The following is a 16,473-nucleotide window of genomic DNA, read 5'->3' as shown; positions in this document are numbered from 1 at the left end:
CCCCCCCCCCCCCCTTTGGACCTTCTCACCACCATTACAAAGAAAGCGACACAATTACCGTATGCTTCTGCAATTGTTCCCTTTAATAGGAAGTGCTGCGTGACTCTGCCTTGTGCTTCCAAAGCAAACAAACGATTTGTGTTCCAAAAATATACAGTGTGCACGTACTCTGTGGCTATAGGTACAAACATTTACAAAGAAACGGACAGGCTGGGGTGGACTCGCTGGGAAATCGTATGGCTTTCCTTCCAGCCCCCTCGCACAGAGCGAAACTAGCTGGCCTCACCTGTGCCGAACATCCAGGGGCTGCACTATCAGGAAACGGAACAAGCATGGTGATTACGTGAAACACTGGATCAAAAAGATTTCCACCCGCTCCAGTTCGTTGCCTTTTCCCACCCACTCTTTCCATCCAGGCTGCCTGCCTTTGTATCTGCATCCCGCGTTCAAAGCAACTGCAACCTACCCGTCTAGAGTCTGCTCTACTCCCGAAGGGCTGAGCCCGCACGCAGGCAGCACCCAGCTTTCGATCAAAGAGGAAAATGTGGTTCCCGAGACATCTGGTTTCCTCTGCGAGGCTTCCTCACACTAAGGAAAACTGGCTACCTCCCGCAGCCGCGGCACTTAGCGAATGGGCCTGTAGGGGAACGTCATTCCTGGTATGAACGTTTGCACGGGGTGAGCCGGGAGCGCCGGGTGAGCAGGTAGCGCGGGGTGCGCGGCGTGCGCGGGATAGCCCAGAGGAGGAGTGTGGATGTGAGGGTAAAATCCTGGCGGCAGAGCACCGTGGGTCGGTTGTTGTACGGGACCTGAAATCACCAGCTGGAGCAGGCTGTGGAAGGAAATTCAGACAGTCGAGTTATTGTCAGAAGGCTTTTGGAAGGGCTCGCCCTTGCCCACAAGGGCTCTGCAGACAATTCAGCATCAACGTACAGCAGTGCTTGCAAGAGGACACTGATTATGCTCTTTACAGCTTCCAGCAGATGCTTTTCTCTTTTTTTCCTTCCCTTTTTAAATCAGGTTGCGCTTTGCAAAGAGGTACTGCTCAGTGACTGACAGCTAGGAGGATTCCCTGGCAGGTCTGGTGGGACGCAGGAAGCTCTGGGGCCATCTACCCTACGGACAGATGCTCTGCACTACCTGTCTGGGCACACAACAAACCTTCCAACCCCCCGACTTCCAGTTCCACTTTCCTTCCCAAGGCCAGGGCAGTATTTGCTGCTGGTCAGGATCTTGTGAGGAAAGCCCAGGTCTCCAAGCACCTCGTGCCTCAGCAACGGCCCTGGTCACTCACACTGGGACTGGAGGGAGTGGGAGTTCACAGTGCACGTCATGTTTCTGATCATGCAGAAATTCAGGTTTTGAGAGACCCGGTGGTTTAAACCACTGTTCATTTGTGGCCATATCAACATTTTTTTTACTTCTGCATTAGGAATTTGATCAAAACAGGTATTTAAAAGCATAGAAACAAAAGCCAGAGCCACAGAGTGATGAAGATAAGTCTGTTCTCAGGTGTCTGCTGAGTATTTTCCCCTTTAAAGTCCCTTTGTAAGCCACTATACCTTCCTTCTTATGCTCATGTTTACTTAGTGACGATTCTTCATTCAAGTGGGCCTCACTTTCTGCTGAAGGTGTTTTATTAAGAAAAAATACTGCTTCTAGCAGAAATGAGATCTGTCAGTTTCTCTGAAGGCAACAATGCTGCTTTTGAGTCACATTCCTTTTTCTCTAACCCTCACGTGTTAACAGAGCAGCTTGTCACAACACGGACATCATCTGGCTTTCATGAGAGGAGATTCTGCTTGTGAGCACGTTCAGCTACTGCTAAGATCCGAAACCAGCTAAGGGCTAGGAGGTGAGAAACAAAGTGCAGTTAAGCTTAGGCTCAGGTAAAATCAGCGTGGAGCTGGGGATGAGACAGGTTCCACGCTGTAGTTTCATTTTTCCTATTTGTTCTGACAGAGGCTGGGCAAGATCATCGATATGGTTAGAATCACTGAAGTCTCCTCGAGACCAGAGTCCAGCTTGCAAGAGAAAAATAAACCATGACCTTTATCCTCACTGAATAAAGTGTGAATCAAGTGTCTGAATAAAGGCCAGCTTCCAGGAAGTAAACACAAATTTTCAGAGATTTCGTCTCAACAGCCCTCAAGTATGCATCTTGGAACATGCGTCAAACCAAACACAGCTACAGAAAGATCTCTTACTTGTTATGCGGTAGCCTGGAGCACACAGTTCTCAAGTCATCTGAAAGAGAACACAAGATGTAACAATAAGGGTAAAGCAGCCATTAGAGCAATTTTCCCCTCCACTCTCCTTCCTAAGAAGGTCAGATGACTGAGAAGACTCCAGTTATGCACAGATCCAGAATCCCATTCTCAAGCCAATAACCTTCCTAGAAGAGATGTTTCTCCATCTCACCAGTCTTGCCCCAGTTTTTTGCTGAGATTACCTCAGCTTACTGCACTTTGCTATCCGTTGTACGTTCTGCGTTCAACCTACGCAACCTCGTGGCAAACGCAGCTTCACCTCTGCCAAGGGAGAGGTCAGGCCCCAGCTCCCTGCCCTTACAGCCACCGCTTCCTCTGCCCTGAGAGGCCCGAGATGCTGCAGGCCTCCCAGCACAGCAGAGCCGACTGTCAGCGCAGTATCCGAGCGATCCAGCCCCAGGAACACAGGTCTATCAGTAAGTAACCGCATTAACGCGGGCTGTGACGCTGCTCGGTGAATACGGCATTCGTGATGGCAAACGGATCGGGGCAAAGGCAAAACACGTCAGAACGTACCCCAAAACACTGAATTAACGGGTGTTTCAGCTGCAGCTTACACTGAACTACCTCACCTTCTGCTTAGACAATTAAAGCGAGCGCTCGGAAAGTGCCGAGTGGATCGCTGGGGAACAGCGGAGCTGAAAACAGCCATTTACTCCAAAGACTCTTTTCTGCCTTTTCTTACTACACCCAACATTACTCTCCAGAAGGTTAGGCAGAACACTGAGACGTGACACGACAGCACCGCTCCAGCCAGGGCCGAAGCCTCAGGCACCTGCTTTGGCAGGGCTGCTCTCTGGGAGCCCGTGCTAAACGTGAAGTCCAGAGCAGGCAGCCATCAAACGCGACGCCAACACGTATCGTAACAGCTCCCTGCTGCCTCTGGTTTCAGGCCAGAACTCTGCCCCGGGCAGCCCAGCACAGCGCTGCTGGAGGCCTGCACCATGCAAGGCAGCTCGGAGCAGACTCCTCTGGCTCCTGGGCATCACCTTTCACGTTTCAAAGCAAGTTCAAAAAGCTGGCAGAAAAAGACTACTACTGAGGATCAGAGCAGGGAAGGCGACCTTTCCCTCTGTGCTCTGACACCAACTACACAGCTCACACTCGTGTGGGGGCTCTGAACATGCTCAATTTGTCCCCAAGCCAGACACCCAGATATAACCAGCATCCTGCACACTAGGTAGAGGATCAGTTCTCCAGCTCTGCAAGACAACAGACAGGTTAATTGCAACAATTAGTTTTTTTCCTTACTCCCCATCTCGTTATTCTTCTTGAACTATTTCCTGCACCGTGCTCTAACATTGTTTCCTACGAGCAGCTAGCTGCTGCCGCTGCTAACAATGTGTTGATCTTGGCTCCCCCCACCCCAAAATTCCCTACCATGGCACCCACACGTTGAAAGAAAAGAATCCAACACCAGGGTCTTTGGCAGCCCCCTCAACAACTTACCTCGAGTGCACAGGAGCGCTCCTGATGCCATGGCCACTTGCAAAGCCTGAGCCAGCCTGTCCAGGGCCAGTTCGATCTCTTTGGACGCATTGAGAGGGTTGAGTTCGTCAGACAGCCTGTTAATTTCCTCAACAAGCGGCACCACGTGGTCAAAGGGTACCAGCCCCAGGCGCCCGTAGAGGTTCTTCTCTGTTAGGTGCCCCTGAAGCATCATAAGAACCTGCAGGACGGTTAGATGCAGTTTTGAATACAGCTGATGGCAATCTCCGTCGTCCTCTTCGGTCGAGTCCTTGGCGATCTTGGCGGGGGGGGGTCCATTTGAGAGCGCGGCTTTCTGCTTCCTTTTATAAGCCAAGGGGGCCTTCACGCACCAACGGATCAGCCCAGTCAGCGGGGTGAGCTCTAAAAACCCTATTGGCAGGTTGGCTGCAATAGGCGTGTTTAGGAAGGTGATAAGGATCAAGCGGGGGTCTTCGAAGATCCAGGAAACAATCAGCTCGAGCAGTTCTGAGGGAGGGATGAGATCATCTGGAGGCAGGAAAGATACGGCTCGTTAAGAACAGCCTGGCACCGAAGCCTGGGACAGCACTCTTACTAATCTCTCCCACACACACTTCCTGCAGCGTCACAACTACAGTTTCAGAACCTCCCCAAGTCTTCTGTTTTTTGTTGTTGTTGTTGTTTGTTTGTGTTTTTTAAAAAATGAAGATGCTCTTTTGTCCCTGGGAGACACAACCACATTCCTGTCAGCTTCAGCTTCTCCACCTATTTTGAAAACACCTCCAAATGCCAATGTTTAACCCCTTTCAAAAGCTCCTTTTTTTTTTTTTTTTCCTTTTTCTCCCACCTGTCACCTGCTCACTCTCTTTCTGAACTTGGTCTCCATTCATCCCTTGCCACAGGAAGCACAATGGGAGAGAAGACAAGAAGAACTCCTTGGCATTTCCTTCTCCTCGCCCCAATCGTTCAACTAATCCTTTCTGACTTACCTAAACAAGCTTGCCTTGCGGAAAAACTTAAAACAACACTATCACACAATAGGTAAAGGATTTTAAGATGACATAGCTTCAACTAAGAAGTGAAAGGTGGTCACAAGTTGAAGCTCAATTACAGACAACAGAAACGTTCACGGTGATTGCGCGTCACCCTGTGACAGCGGCAGGATGCTGGACTGAGTGATGTGCTCTCGGTGCAGGTTGACTCAGCACTGAATTATCTCATCAGGTCTCGGCTGAAAATGGCTTATAGCACAAATCATTCGAACTCCCAGATGACTAATAAGCCCCAGATACAGAGTTGGTACTTTCTAGCTTCCAAGACTTCTGGGTGTCATACAGGCTGCTGGTGGTGCAATCAAGCCCTGTCCTCACAACGTGGCGGAGACTGCCCGGTTACAGACTACTCTTTGAAAAATAGGCTTCCTTTTATGTTATCACCTCAAATAAATAAAGGTATGAAAAAAAGAAACAACATACTTCCTGAGATATAAGATACTGAGGACCAACATACTGCAAGCTCTACCAAATACTCAAAAAAAAAAAGTCTAAGCCTGCACCTCTCTTTCACTAAGGCCAAGCTGTTCGCTGTTTATCTGGAGAAGACTGAAAAACACCCCCTTTACCCAGAACAATCAGCATTTGCTTTTTTTGGATGATGCGTGATGTTGGCAGTTAGTGTGTGGTTGTCCGTTGGCCTAGCACAAGTTCTCTCTCTCCCTCAGCTAAATCAATCTTCTTTTAGACATATGAATGTTTCCAGTCTCTGAGCAACGTCAACATGAGGTGGGGCACATCAACAGGTCAGGCACGCTCACGCCTGAAGAGAGCGCTGGCAGCAGGCTGTCAGTTCAGTTTCTTACCACTGCTCAGCTGAAACCCTGCTCCAGCCTGTGAACATCCACAGTCTGTGTCGTCCCCCTTTTTGGAAGGAACTCGGTTAACAGCCAGGCCTGAGCTGTGCTGGATAGCTGACACAACGAGGAGGAAAAGCTGCCCAGGTGGGTCAGCCTTCACCCCTAGCGCTGCTCAGTCAGCGAGGTCCCCCTGTCCTCTGCCCTGCGTGTTGGACGCTGCCCTTTGCGTCAGGTCTTACTTGGCTGCTTCCCTGTTAGAGATTCTCCCTTCAGCCACCGAGGGGCTGCTTTGTTCTCACCTCAGTGACAGGTGTCACATCCCCATCACGCCCCTGAGCTGCTGCTGGCAGTAATTCCCTCCTAACAAGCGTCTTTAGAATTTAAGTCCTTAATTTGCTTGCAACAGTTAACCTGTGTTGCATTACACCACACCTCCTTGTAAGACAGCCTAGAAATTTTTACCTGAAGAGAGGTCATAGAGAGCTGTGACTGCCGTAATGAACTGGCAGCAGAAGCGAGGACTGGCGCTGAAGATCTGTTTCAGCGTTTGGATGGACCCCGGCACCAAGTCGCAGTAGTCGTCCACCAAGGCTCGGGCTAGCCGCACGCAGTACACGGCGGGGGTTCGCTGCGGGGATGAGAGCAGACCGTGAGAAGCAGCTTAAAGCAGAGCACGGGAAGTCCCACAGAGCTGATTTACAGTCCACTTTGCCCAAACACTGTGCCCGCCCACGTCATCCAGCCACTTTGCTGTTTCCACTTTCCCCAAAATGAAAGTGCTCCTGTGCTCTCGCTGCCTCTCTGTGTATAAAAGAACCACTCACAGCCAGGAATACAATTACTATTTCAGGATACTAAAATAGTTGGTGATATTTCATGCTTACAATACCCGTAACTTAAAAATAAAGCCTCTTATGTCAATATTCTCGCTTAGAAGAAGAATTTTTACCAGCTCGGCAACAAAATGCTGTAGTTCGGCTACTTCAGCGGCAGGACAACTGGCTCAGGAACCTACCAGTTACGCCGGGCGTTTCTAACGTGGGAAATTCTGCACAACCCTCATGTCACTGCAGAGCTGCATTCTTCAGAACAAAGAACAAACCCCTATACCTGTCTCTGCTGTGCGGGGCACGTCGCCTCCTCCTTCCCCAGGGCTCACCAGACGGGAAGAACAAAGACGCCACAGACGCAGTAACGGCCTCCCCTCCACCACCCCCTCTCTCAGCGCCGTCTTTCTGCTCTCCCCCCTCTACAAGCAGGCGACTTCTGCACCTCCCACGGAGGCAGCAGGAACAAAGAGGCGCTTCTGCCGGTCTGCAGTGGGGAATATCAGCAGGGACGGAGGGGACATCCTTAAAGGGGCATAAGAGATCCCTGCGGTACTGCACCCACAGAAGACAGACACAGGCACTTCTGACGCTAATCTCAAGAGGCAGACTCGCCTCTTTTGCCATGCCAGAACTTGCACATTGGGCACAGCTTATCTCCCGAACTCCGGTCTGCTCCTTTATGCAATGTGGCCGTGATCTGCCCTTGTCCTCTTCCCAGCACTAGCCAAACCCTCCACTGACCCCCTGCAACTCGCTGGAGGGGAGGGGGATAAGTGCCAAAGAAAATCAACGCTTTCACTGACAATAAAAATAGAAAAAAAAAATTCTTCGGCCCGTGCAGCACATAAACAGATCAGCAAAAGCTCTGCCCCGTGCTGGAGCAAAGGAACGGACACGAGCACAGACGTGGTGTGAACGCAGCTGCAGCAGCCAGCTGTTACTTCAGCTAAAACTGCCACGGATGAGCAGCTGACGGCAACCAGCTGCCACCAGCCATTAGGTGGCACGAAGCGCACCCGCCACCCGTGGTGGCACGCTCCCTCCTTCCTTCCCAGTCCGCCTTGTCCACATGGGAACCGCACCTGCAGCCAGAAGGCAGCACATTCCAGGACAGGAACTCTGCACACAGCCACCGCCATGGACACCAGTTTCCCCAGTAAAGCCATCCTGTTGTCATCCGCTTTGTTCCCTTGAGGGCTGAAGAGTGACGAGAAAATGAGCTGCCGAACCGAATCCTTGGTCTGCTCTTGGAAGTAATTGCACATGATCTCGAGGAGCTGAAGTTCCTGGAGCGAGTTCAGTCTCTGAAAGAAAACAAAGATGCAAAATATACCGGGGCTCTTGGAGAATGGGGGGGGCTGCTCTGGGGAAAGGAAAACAACGGAGGCCGAGAGCTCCCCTCAGGCGTTACAGGCTCCCCGTGGGCGCCTCGCCGCCTCTCCCAGGCGCATCCCCGCGTTAACCACACCGAAAGGCCGCGGGCCGGCCCCAAGCACCCCCCCCCCCCCCCAACGGGGCTGCCCGCCCTGAGCTCTGCCACCCCCACCAGCACCCCCGGGGGGAAACAACGCCCCGAGGGGCCTGAGCCGAGCCCCCCGGCCCACCTTGGGCGGGACGCCGCGCTCCTTGGGGACCTGGAAGAGGAACTCCTCGAGGAGCTCGGCCGGGCCCTTGTCGACGAGGGGGGGCAGCGGGGCGCTCTGCAGCTGGCTGCTGAAGTAGATGTCGAGGTGGTACAGCACCTCCTTGGCGGCGCTCAGCGCGTCCCGCCGCAGCAGCGAGTGGCGGATGTCGCTCATGGCGGCCCGGTACGGCCCGGTACGGCCCTGCCCGGCCCGCTGCGGCCCTGCTCGGCCTGGCTCGGCCCGGCTCGGTGCGGCCTCCCTCAGCGCACAGCGGGCGGGCGCTACGGCACCGCGCGGCGGCCAAAAGAGGCCGGAACGCGCCCGCCCCCTGGCGGCTGGGGGTGGGGGGGGCGGGACGGACTCCTGGCCCCGGGGGGGGGGTCCCCGGGGGAGTCCCGGGGGTCACGGCTGCCGGCAGCGGGCACGGCCCCGTGGGAGGGCGGCCAGCTGCGGCTGGAGGCCGGGAGCGGGACGAGGCCGCCGGGGAGGGCAGGGCTGAGGGGGCGGTGACGGCCCCGGAGCCGGCCGAGGGGTCACCGAGGGCCCCTGTGCGGGATGGCGGCCGGGGGGCTCGGTGCCGGGCTGCCCCCCTCACGTTAAGCCGGCACCTCCCGGTGCTGAGCGCCCACCCCGTCCCCTCAGGCAGGGTGCTGAGGGGCAACAGGACGGAGCCAGTCCCGGGCCCTGGGGACACCGCTGGGCCCCAGCACCCCGCCAGCGGCACGGGGACAGCGCTGCGGGGACACGGAGCAGCGCCGGGCAGATGCGGGACGCGGGGGTCGCTCTCGCCTCGCTCCTTCACCTCACTCGTGGGGACCCCCAGCTCTGCGGTGCTCGCACCCGATGGGCAAGGCTGCCCGCAGGGCCGGCTGCGGCGGCTGGGTGGGCTCGGCCGTGGCCCGCGTGCCCCAGGGCAGCTCATCGAAACGTGCGGTGTGGCGGCAGTCAAATAAACGCGTTTTCAGACAAGCCCCAAAAGGCCGCGCCTGATGAGGTCCTTCCCCTCCAGCAGTAGCCATGGCCCCGTGCCCTGCACTTCGGAGTTGGCATTGCCCATGCGGGGTTTATTTACACCTTGCAGATCTTTGTCGGCGTTCTTATCGATACAGACCTATTCTTGACCTTTCTCTGGACCTGTGGCTGGAGATACCAGTGCTGGCACTGACTAAAAGAGCTGCTTTTTTACTTTCCACTGAACAGACCTTTGTTTCTGCGAAAAAATGCCATTTAGAGCCCGAGGCCTTGCACACTTATTGGCTGGGCGACTCTTTGGCAAAGCGAGCGTGTTCCTCCCCATAAATGCAGGTGCAGCTCCTCCTTCCCTTCCAGAGACCAAGGACAGCACCAAAGGTACGTCAGGCTCCCCCTTCCTCCTGGGCCCGAGGATCACACCTCTGCGAAGTCACTTTCCAGTGCTCGGGTCATTTTTGCTGGGATGCTGCTCCGGGTCTGATCCTCGGGGCAGTTCATGAGCATCCCCCGAGCGTCTGCCTGCGCACGCACACCTGAGGGGCCCGGGCATTGCCTGGGAGCCTTGGAGGCAGATGGGGCCCACGGGAGCTAGGACTGGCAGGGCTTTGGGCTGCTGGTGGCACTGCCAGGTCGTGGCATCACCAGGAATTGTGGCAATACAAATTTTAGCACTTGCAGTTGTAGCAAGGATGGAAGTGGGCAAAGGGGAGCGCTTCTACTAGACCGGCTGCCCCAGCTGCGAACACAAGCCCGGCGCGCCCTGCAGCTGGCTGTATTTCCTGGTCTTATCGGCAGCCTCATGATCAGACACGGACTCTGAGGGCAACGCTGGTCCCAGCGGCACGGGGTGCTCAGGGTGCGTGCGTTTGGCCAGGGTTCAGATCCCATCGTCTGGGCAGGATGTGGTAAAACATTACCCCAGGGCTCAGCGCCACGGGAAATGCTTCCCAGGCACCTTTCCCTGTGGGCTGGAGCAGCTGTGGTGCCTCGGAGTGGGGTCCCGGGGGGCTCAAGCCTGGGTGAGGATGGGGCAGCGGCAGTGCTTGGGGCAGCAGCTGGCAGAGCCGTGCTGGGTGCGGGGGGACCCTTGCCCACCCCAGGGAAGAGTGCTCCAGGGGTGGGAGGACACCTGCGGGGGTGCTGGGGGTGTCCAGCCCTTGCCCCATCCCAGCACAGCTGCTGTAGGGTCTTTTGGGTCCCTGGCGCAGAGCTGGGAAGGGATGGGAGAGGCACAAGCCAAGGGACTTTGGTGTCCCCTCCCAGCGGGGTCACAGGGAGGCGGGGAAGCCCACGAACCCCTGTGTGGTGGTGGCTGTGTCCACGCACACCTCAGCGACCCAGAGAGGGAAGCAGCTCCGGCACAGAAAATAACCAGCAAAAGCGCTGCTCAGCACCGGTCCCTGGGCACAGGTCTGCAGGGGAGCTCCAGCCGGGTCAGCAGCTCCTGTCCCCTCCCCGAGTCCTTGTCCCCCCCACTGCCAGCTGCCAGGAGAGGTGCTCTGAGTCACCTGGAGTGCCATTTGCTCCTTTGGCAGTGAATTTCCTGCTCAGGCTTCGTGGGCAGGTCAGGCTCCCCCCAGGAGGCTGGGGAGCAGCGGGACAGGCAGGATGAGGCCCGGCGTGAGGCAGGGGCAAGGACCCAGCCGTCTGGTTGGTGGCTTGAGGCTGCAGCTGGGTGGCTGGAAGGGCTCCTGGTGGCTCTCTGGAAAACGGATGCCTCCCAGTGAAACCAGTAGGGCCAGTGGGAATAGTCCAGCCACCCTCGTCTGTGCCAAATTCCCCTCCCGGCCGGGCAGGCTGAGCTCATCCCTGCCCCTCCGCACGCAGGATGGCAGCCGTGAAGCTGCTGCTGCCGCTGCTGGCTGCAGCCCTCCTGCTGTGCGGGGCCGCTGCGCTGAGGATCAGCGCGTTCAACATCAAGGCGTTTGGGGACAGCAAGATGTCCAACCAGACCATTGCAGATTTCATCGTCTCTGTGAGTGCCGGGGGGAGAGGAGCAGTCCTGGCCACGCTCCGGTCCCCGGGATGCGGCTAGCCTGGGGCTGTCAGACACCAGCTTTCCGTAGATCTGTGTCCATACAGGTGTCCGTGCGTGCATCTCCCTGTGCCTCCATCCACCCATCCACCCGTCCATGCACCCCCCCCGCCATTTCCATGCCTCCATCCCCCCAACCCACCTGCTCTTCCCCCACCCCTGTCTCCAGCCTGAGGCCGCCTCTGTTCTGGCTGGCCCGGCTGAGGACAACGCTGCCCGCCGCCGCCCAGGCTCCTCCGAGCAGCCCGTGTGGGTACAGGGCTGGGTGCTGGCCGACCCGGTGCCTCCCCGCAGTCCCTCCAAGCCTGAGGGAGCTCCCTCCCCGCTCGCCTCCCCGCTGGCTCCCCGGGAGCCATGGAAGCCCAGCCCAGGCACCCACGGGTGCACACCACGGGTGAGCAGCTCTGAGCTTGTGCCCCCAGATCCTGTCGGAGTACGACATCACCGTGGTGCAGGAGGTGCGGGACACCGACCTGAGTGCCGTCAGGAAGCTGATGACCCAGCTCAACAGGTGACCCTGATGGCTCTGGGACAGAGCCCGCACTGCCTCTCGCTGCGCTGGGGCCACACAGAGCCCCGTGGGCACCGGCGCACCGGGAGCCTCCTCACCCTCCCCACGTCTCGCTCCCAGTGCGTCGCCGTACCCCTACAGCTTTTTGGACAGCATCCCCCTGGGGCGGGGCAGCTACAAGGAGCAGTACGTCTACATCTACAGGTGAGGGCCAGCGGGAGGGGAGGAATGCCCCCAGGGCCAGCCTCTGTCCCCTCCAGCCGCTCCCAAGGGGAGGTGAGCACCTCTGGGTCCCCGCTGCGGCTGCCCGCTCTCCTCCCCCAGGTCAGACATCGTCTCCGTGCTGGGAAGCTACTACTACGACGACGGCTGCGAGCCCTGCGGGACCGATGTCTTCAGCAGGGAGCCCTTCATCGTGAAGTTCTCCTCGCCTACTACGCGTGAGCAGAGCTGGGCAGCCCCGGCACCGCTCCCCCCCGGCCCCTTTGGGGCTGCCTGCACCTGGCACAGGGGCTCCACGGGGCTCGTTCATTGCTGTGGGGGCTTCTCCCACCCATGGGTGCCCCAGGGGCCTGGGTGCCTGCCCAGCACGGCAGGCACTGCGTGCTGCTTCCCACCATGTGCCACCTCCCCCTGCGTCCCATCTCCTGTCGCCTCTCATTTCCCACCTTGTGCCACTGCCTCCACCTCCCCAGCGGGACACACTGCCACGCTCCCCTCTCTCTCCCACCCCCATCTCCTCCCCGAAACCAAGGGAGCTTGGTAAAGGGACAGGAAAAAAGCTCAGGGGCTGTCCTGGCTCCGGGTGCTGACAGCCACCTCTCCGGCAGAGCTGGAGGAGTTCGTGGCAGTGCCCCTGCACGCGGAGCCCAGCAGCGCGGCGGCCGAGATCGATGCGCTCGCCGACGTCTACACGGACGTCATCAACAAGTGGGCGACCAAAGTAAGCGGCACCGGGGAGCCCGGCTCCCTCCCTGGGCAGCGAGGTGGGCTGGGACACGGCTCCGGGGCCACGGCACGTCCCGGCAGCCGTCCTCGGATGGATGCATCCCGTGGGAGACCTCATGCACCCATCAGAGCGGCGCCACCCGGCAGTGTCTGGGCAGGGAGGTGGGATGCAGCTCCCGGGGGGCTCCGACGCCCTTCCTGGGGGCTTCCCCCCGCACACTGCAGAGAGCCAGGGGGGTCTTGCTGCCCTGCGCGATTTTGGGCAGCCGGTGCTGCCCCGCAATGGCCATGCTGCAAGGACTTGGCCCCGTCCACGCTGACCGCACAGCCGAGGGACGTTCGGGACAACGTGGGGTGGGCAGGGCTCATCTGTGCGCTGCGGGCACCGATGCCACCAGTCCCTCCTGGGGCGGCCTCAGGAGGGCTCAGCACGGCGCTGCCCCACAGAACGTCCTCTTCCTGGGCGACTTCAACGCCGACTGCTCCTACGTGACCGAGGCACAGTGGCCCTCCATCCGCCTGCGCTCCCACGAATCCTGCGAGTGGCTCATCCCCGACAGCGCCGACACCACCGTCGGCAGCACCAACTGCGCCTACGACCGGTGGGTGCCGCGGCGGTGGGCGCGGGGGCTGCCGGGGGGGTCCGACGGGTGCTGACCCCCACGGTGCCTCGGCAGCATCGTTGCCTGTGGCTCCGCGCTGCGCCAAGCCGTCGAACCCGGCTCCGCCACCGTCAACAACTTCCAGCAGACTTTCCACATCCAGAACAAGGATGTGAGTGAGGGGCTGGGGGGCGGGGGTGGCAGGGTCCTGCTGGGGGCTGGGGCACACAGCCTGCTCGCACCACGGGTTTCACCCAGTGCCACGTTAATCCAGCCCACAAAGCCTCCGTGGCCCTCCTGTGAGCGTGTGCACGAAATCTGGGGATTGGAGCAGAACGTTTGGGCCCCTGCTGGCCACGACGACGATACCAGGTCTGGACAAGCAAAGCCACCTCTCTGCTTTCCCCCTGCGCTCAGGCTTTGGCCGTCAGCGACCATTTCCCTGTGGAGGTGACACTGAAAGCCCGCTGAGATGTGCGTGGTGCTCACCAGGATGCCACGATGCAGACGCGTGTCCCTCGCGGGAGTCCCTGCACCGCCAGGTTCAACGAAGCTTCCTGACTTCTTGATCTGCTGCACGCTGTCCCTGCAAGGGGACAGCCTTCCGGGGTCTCGTGGCTGCGGGGTGCTTTCATTAAATATTTGCTGTTTTCAGCCTGTGCTGCTCTGGCTGCTCGCTCAGACGGCGGCTGGGTGCCGCGAGGCCCCGTATCCACGCCGTCCTGTGTGCGTGCTGCCGTGCTCACGCACTCCCACACGCCTGCTGCCTGCTGCGCACCCTCGTGTGCAAACCCTCTTGTGCACGCTCCTCCACATGCAGCGCACACCACCCCGTGCACCCCCCGTCTCCTTTGCACCCTGCCGTGTGTGCACACCCACGTTCCCCCAGGCTGGAAGTGCCCGTGCCCGCATCCCCACGAGTTCTGTACGCACACACACGTGTGCTCCCGGACAAACACAAAAACCTCCCCCCCCCGGGTGCTGCGGGGCTGCCCCACACGTGTGCCTCCAGCCTCACACACGGTGAGCCCTCGCCCCTACCCCCTAGGGCTCATTTCCACGTTTCCACGCCGAGTTTCGGGGGCACACCCCAGGGGAAGAGGATGATTGGCAAAGCAACCCCTGCTGGAGCACGGCGATTGGGCTGCTGGCTGCCTGGGGTGCTGAGCTGTTTCGCCCCCGTCTCTCCAGCCCCCACCCCGAGCTTGGTGTCCCCCTGCAGCGGGGCAGCCCCGGCATGGGGGGCTGCAGCCGGGAAGGTCCCCGGGACCTGGAGCCTCCCTGCTGCTGTCGAGAGCCCAGGAAATTTCCCTGGTGTGGAAAGAGCAGCTCCTGTCTGAGCAAGCAACAAAGCAGGGTGTCAGGAAGGGCCCGGGAGGGTCCAGGCGGGATTCCTCCCCCTCGCAGAGTCGCGGGATGCCTCCAGCTCACGGGGCCGTGTCCTGCTGGAGCCCGCAGGGCGTCTGATGGGCACCGGTGACGGTGGTGGGAGGCGGAGGATGTGAGTCAGCTCCCGGCGCAGTGGTGCGGTGCCTTCCTGGGGGTTTCGGTGCCTTCCCAGGGATCTTGGTGCTCCTGGCACAGAGCCACCTCGTCCCGTTCCGCAGGAGCTCAGTGTCCTGGGAGCACTGGCCCCGTCCCAGCGGGACACCCAGCCGAGGGGGATTGCCTTGGGGGGGAACCCCTCTCGCCAGGCAGCAGTGGCCGCGTGCGCACTGCCGATGGGGAACAGGACGCAGGAAGCCCCTGGGCTGGGCACGAGGCCGCTCCCCTCCTCCTGCGGGTGTGGGGGTCCCACCAGGTTGGTTGGCACCTGGGGAGCCCCTGTGCGTCCCGGCAGCGCCTGCGATGGGGCATCAGGCTCAGAGGAGGATGCTGGAAGAGGAAATGCTTCTCCCAAAGGAACTGGGCCACTCACTGCCTGCAGGGATGGTGGAAAGCCCGAGCTGAGCAATCCTACAGGAATGCACGGATGCGTCTGAGGACACTGGACTCACCCATGACTGGTCGTGAGGATGCTGCCCCGGCGCGAGCCCCGGCATGAGGAACCGTCACCTCCCTGGCCCCGACTGCCGGCCGCGCTCCTGCCCCGCCACCAGCACCCCCCAAAGCCCGGCTTCCTCGGCTGGGCTGACGCAGCGTGCTGGTGGCACAGGGGGTGCCAGCCCAGCACCAGCGCCGGGGCTCGGTGCCAGCCATGTCGCAGCTTCCCCAGTGGGATGGGGTCAGCGCCGCGTCCTGGGGCTGCTCGGGGTGGCTGATGGGGCAGGGGCTTGCAGCTGGCCCCTCGCACGGAGGCTCACAGTGGCACCGATGGCTTGACTGGCTTGACCCGAACAACCCCTCCATTTCCTCATGTCCCTTCTAATTACGTGTCTGAATCACCTGCATTAGAGCCATCACCCCCGGCCACCCGGCACGATGCGGGGGTGGGGAGCACTGCGAGCTCGGCACCCCCGGAGCACCCCCTGAGCCCCGCGTGCCCCCAGCCCCACTGCGCTGCCCCACGGCCGCCGCTCCCCCCGGGTGCCCTCCACGCGCTGAGCAGAGGTGCTGACGCCGGCCCCACCCTGCCGCCGTGCGGGTTTTGGTTTCCCAACGTGGGAAGGAGCCCAAACCTGTGCCAAAACACCCACGGGGATGTCCGACTCATCCTGCTTTCCCAGCACCTCCATTGGGAATAAAACAGCCCTCCTGCCGCCGCGAGGGCAGAGGTGCTGCGCGCTCGGCACGGTAAGGATGGAGCTGGGGCTTGGTGCCGTGGCGCGACGGGCTGGGAGCTGGGGCAGCCCCGAGGTGTGGGCAATCACTCATGGCTCGGCCATGGAACTGGAGGGGCTGGGACGGCTGGAATTGGGATTTGCTTCCTCGCTGAGACCGTCGAGTGGAGCAATTTCAGGGCAGAAAGCTCCCAGCTTTGGGGAGCACCGGGAAGAGGGAGTGAAGGGGGACCGTGGCCACATCTAAGGATGCAAGAGAGCAGAGCAGGGTCAACAGGGGGCTGTGAGCAAACTGAAGGATGCAAACCAGCCTGGGGTGTGGGTGGAGGGGGCTGGAGCGTGCAGCCAGGGCAGGACAGCCCCAGCCCCATGGGGAGCGGAGCTGGGAGCCGGGTGATCCCAGGGCTCGCGGGCGATGGGCAGAGGCGCTTCCCGGCTGATTCACCGCGGCAGGACGGGCTTTGTCTTCCTCTGGGGCCGGCGACCCGGCCGACAGCCCGGGCTGGCTGCACGGGCTGCCCCAAGCAGCACGGCCAGATCCAGCTCTCCTGCCCCAGCCGAGTGCAGCGGAGCAGTGGCAGTCCTCCGTGGGCTGTGGCATGGCACATAGGAAGGACCTAAATGGATTTCTTCACTCTACCCCCAAATATGAAGCGTAT

At 59.6% G+C, this 16,473-nt stretch overlaps 3 protein-coding genes and 1 long non-coding RNA gene across 4 annotated transcripts in view; 2 read left to right on the top strand and 2 right to left on the bottom strand.

The window, feature by feature from the left end:
• The window catches only part of NAA60 (N-alpha-acetyltransferase 60, NatF catalytic subunit), a 26,243-nt gene extending 18,132 nt beyond the window's left edge, over positions 1–8,111 (bottom strand). The window contains exon 1 of the mRNA XM_035339390.1: positions 8,083–8,111. The gene's annotated coding sequence lies outside the window, so the exon portion shown is untranslated. The remainder of the gene's footprint in view (positions 1–8,082) is intronic.
• Positions 61–8,200, bottom strand: C14H7orf26 (chromosome 14 C7orf26 homolog). Its single transcript, XM_035339389.1, has 6 exons — positions 8,006–8,200; positions 7,484–7,705; positions 6,034–6,199; positions 3,720–4,247; positions 2,208–2,247; positions 61–832 (listed from the first exon to the last, which is right to left on the bottom strand). The coding sequence occupies exons 1-6, from the start codon at positions 8,198–8,200 to the stop codon at positions 625–627; spliced, it is 1,359 nt and encodes a 452-aa protein (XP_035195280.1). The 3' UTR covers positions 61–624.
• Positions 1,750–2,066, top strand: LOC118174206. Its single transcript, XR_004754587.1, has 2 exons — positions 1,750–1,855; positions 1,963–2,066. It is a non-coding gene; the product is annotated as an uncharacterized LOC118174206 (long non-coding RNA).
• A 2,626-nt stretch (positions 8,201–10,826) lies between the features above and the next one.
• Positions 10,827–13,748, top strand: LOC118174446 (deoxyribonuclease-1-like). Its single transcript, XM_035339794.1, has 8 exons — positions 10,827–10,973; positions 11,456–11,544; positions 11,665–11,748; positions 11,869–11,984; positions 12,375–12,487; positions 12,940–13,094; positions 13,170–13,266; positions 13,512–13,748. Exons 1-8 carry the CDS (start codon positions 10,827–10,829, stop codon positions 13,563–13,565), a joined length of 855 nt encoding a protein of 284 aa, XP_035195685.1. The 3' UTR covers positions 13,566–13,748.
• Positions 13,749–16,473: the final 2,725 nt, after the last annotated feature.

This window comes from Oxyura jamaicensis, chromosome 14 (assembly GCF_011077185.1).
Source record: "Oxyura jamaicensis isolate SHBP4307 breed ruddy duck chromosome 14, BPBGC_Ojam_1.0, whole genome shotgun sequence".
In the NCBI taxonomy this organism is placed as follows: domain Eukaryota; kingdom Metazoa; phylum Chordata; class Aves; order Anseriformes; family Anatidae; genus Oxyura; species Oxyura jamaicensis.
The sequence above is the reverse complement of the archived record's forward strand: the minus strand, read 5'-3'. Positions and strand labels throughout refer to the sequence as shown.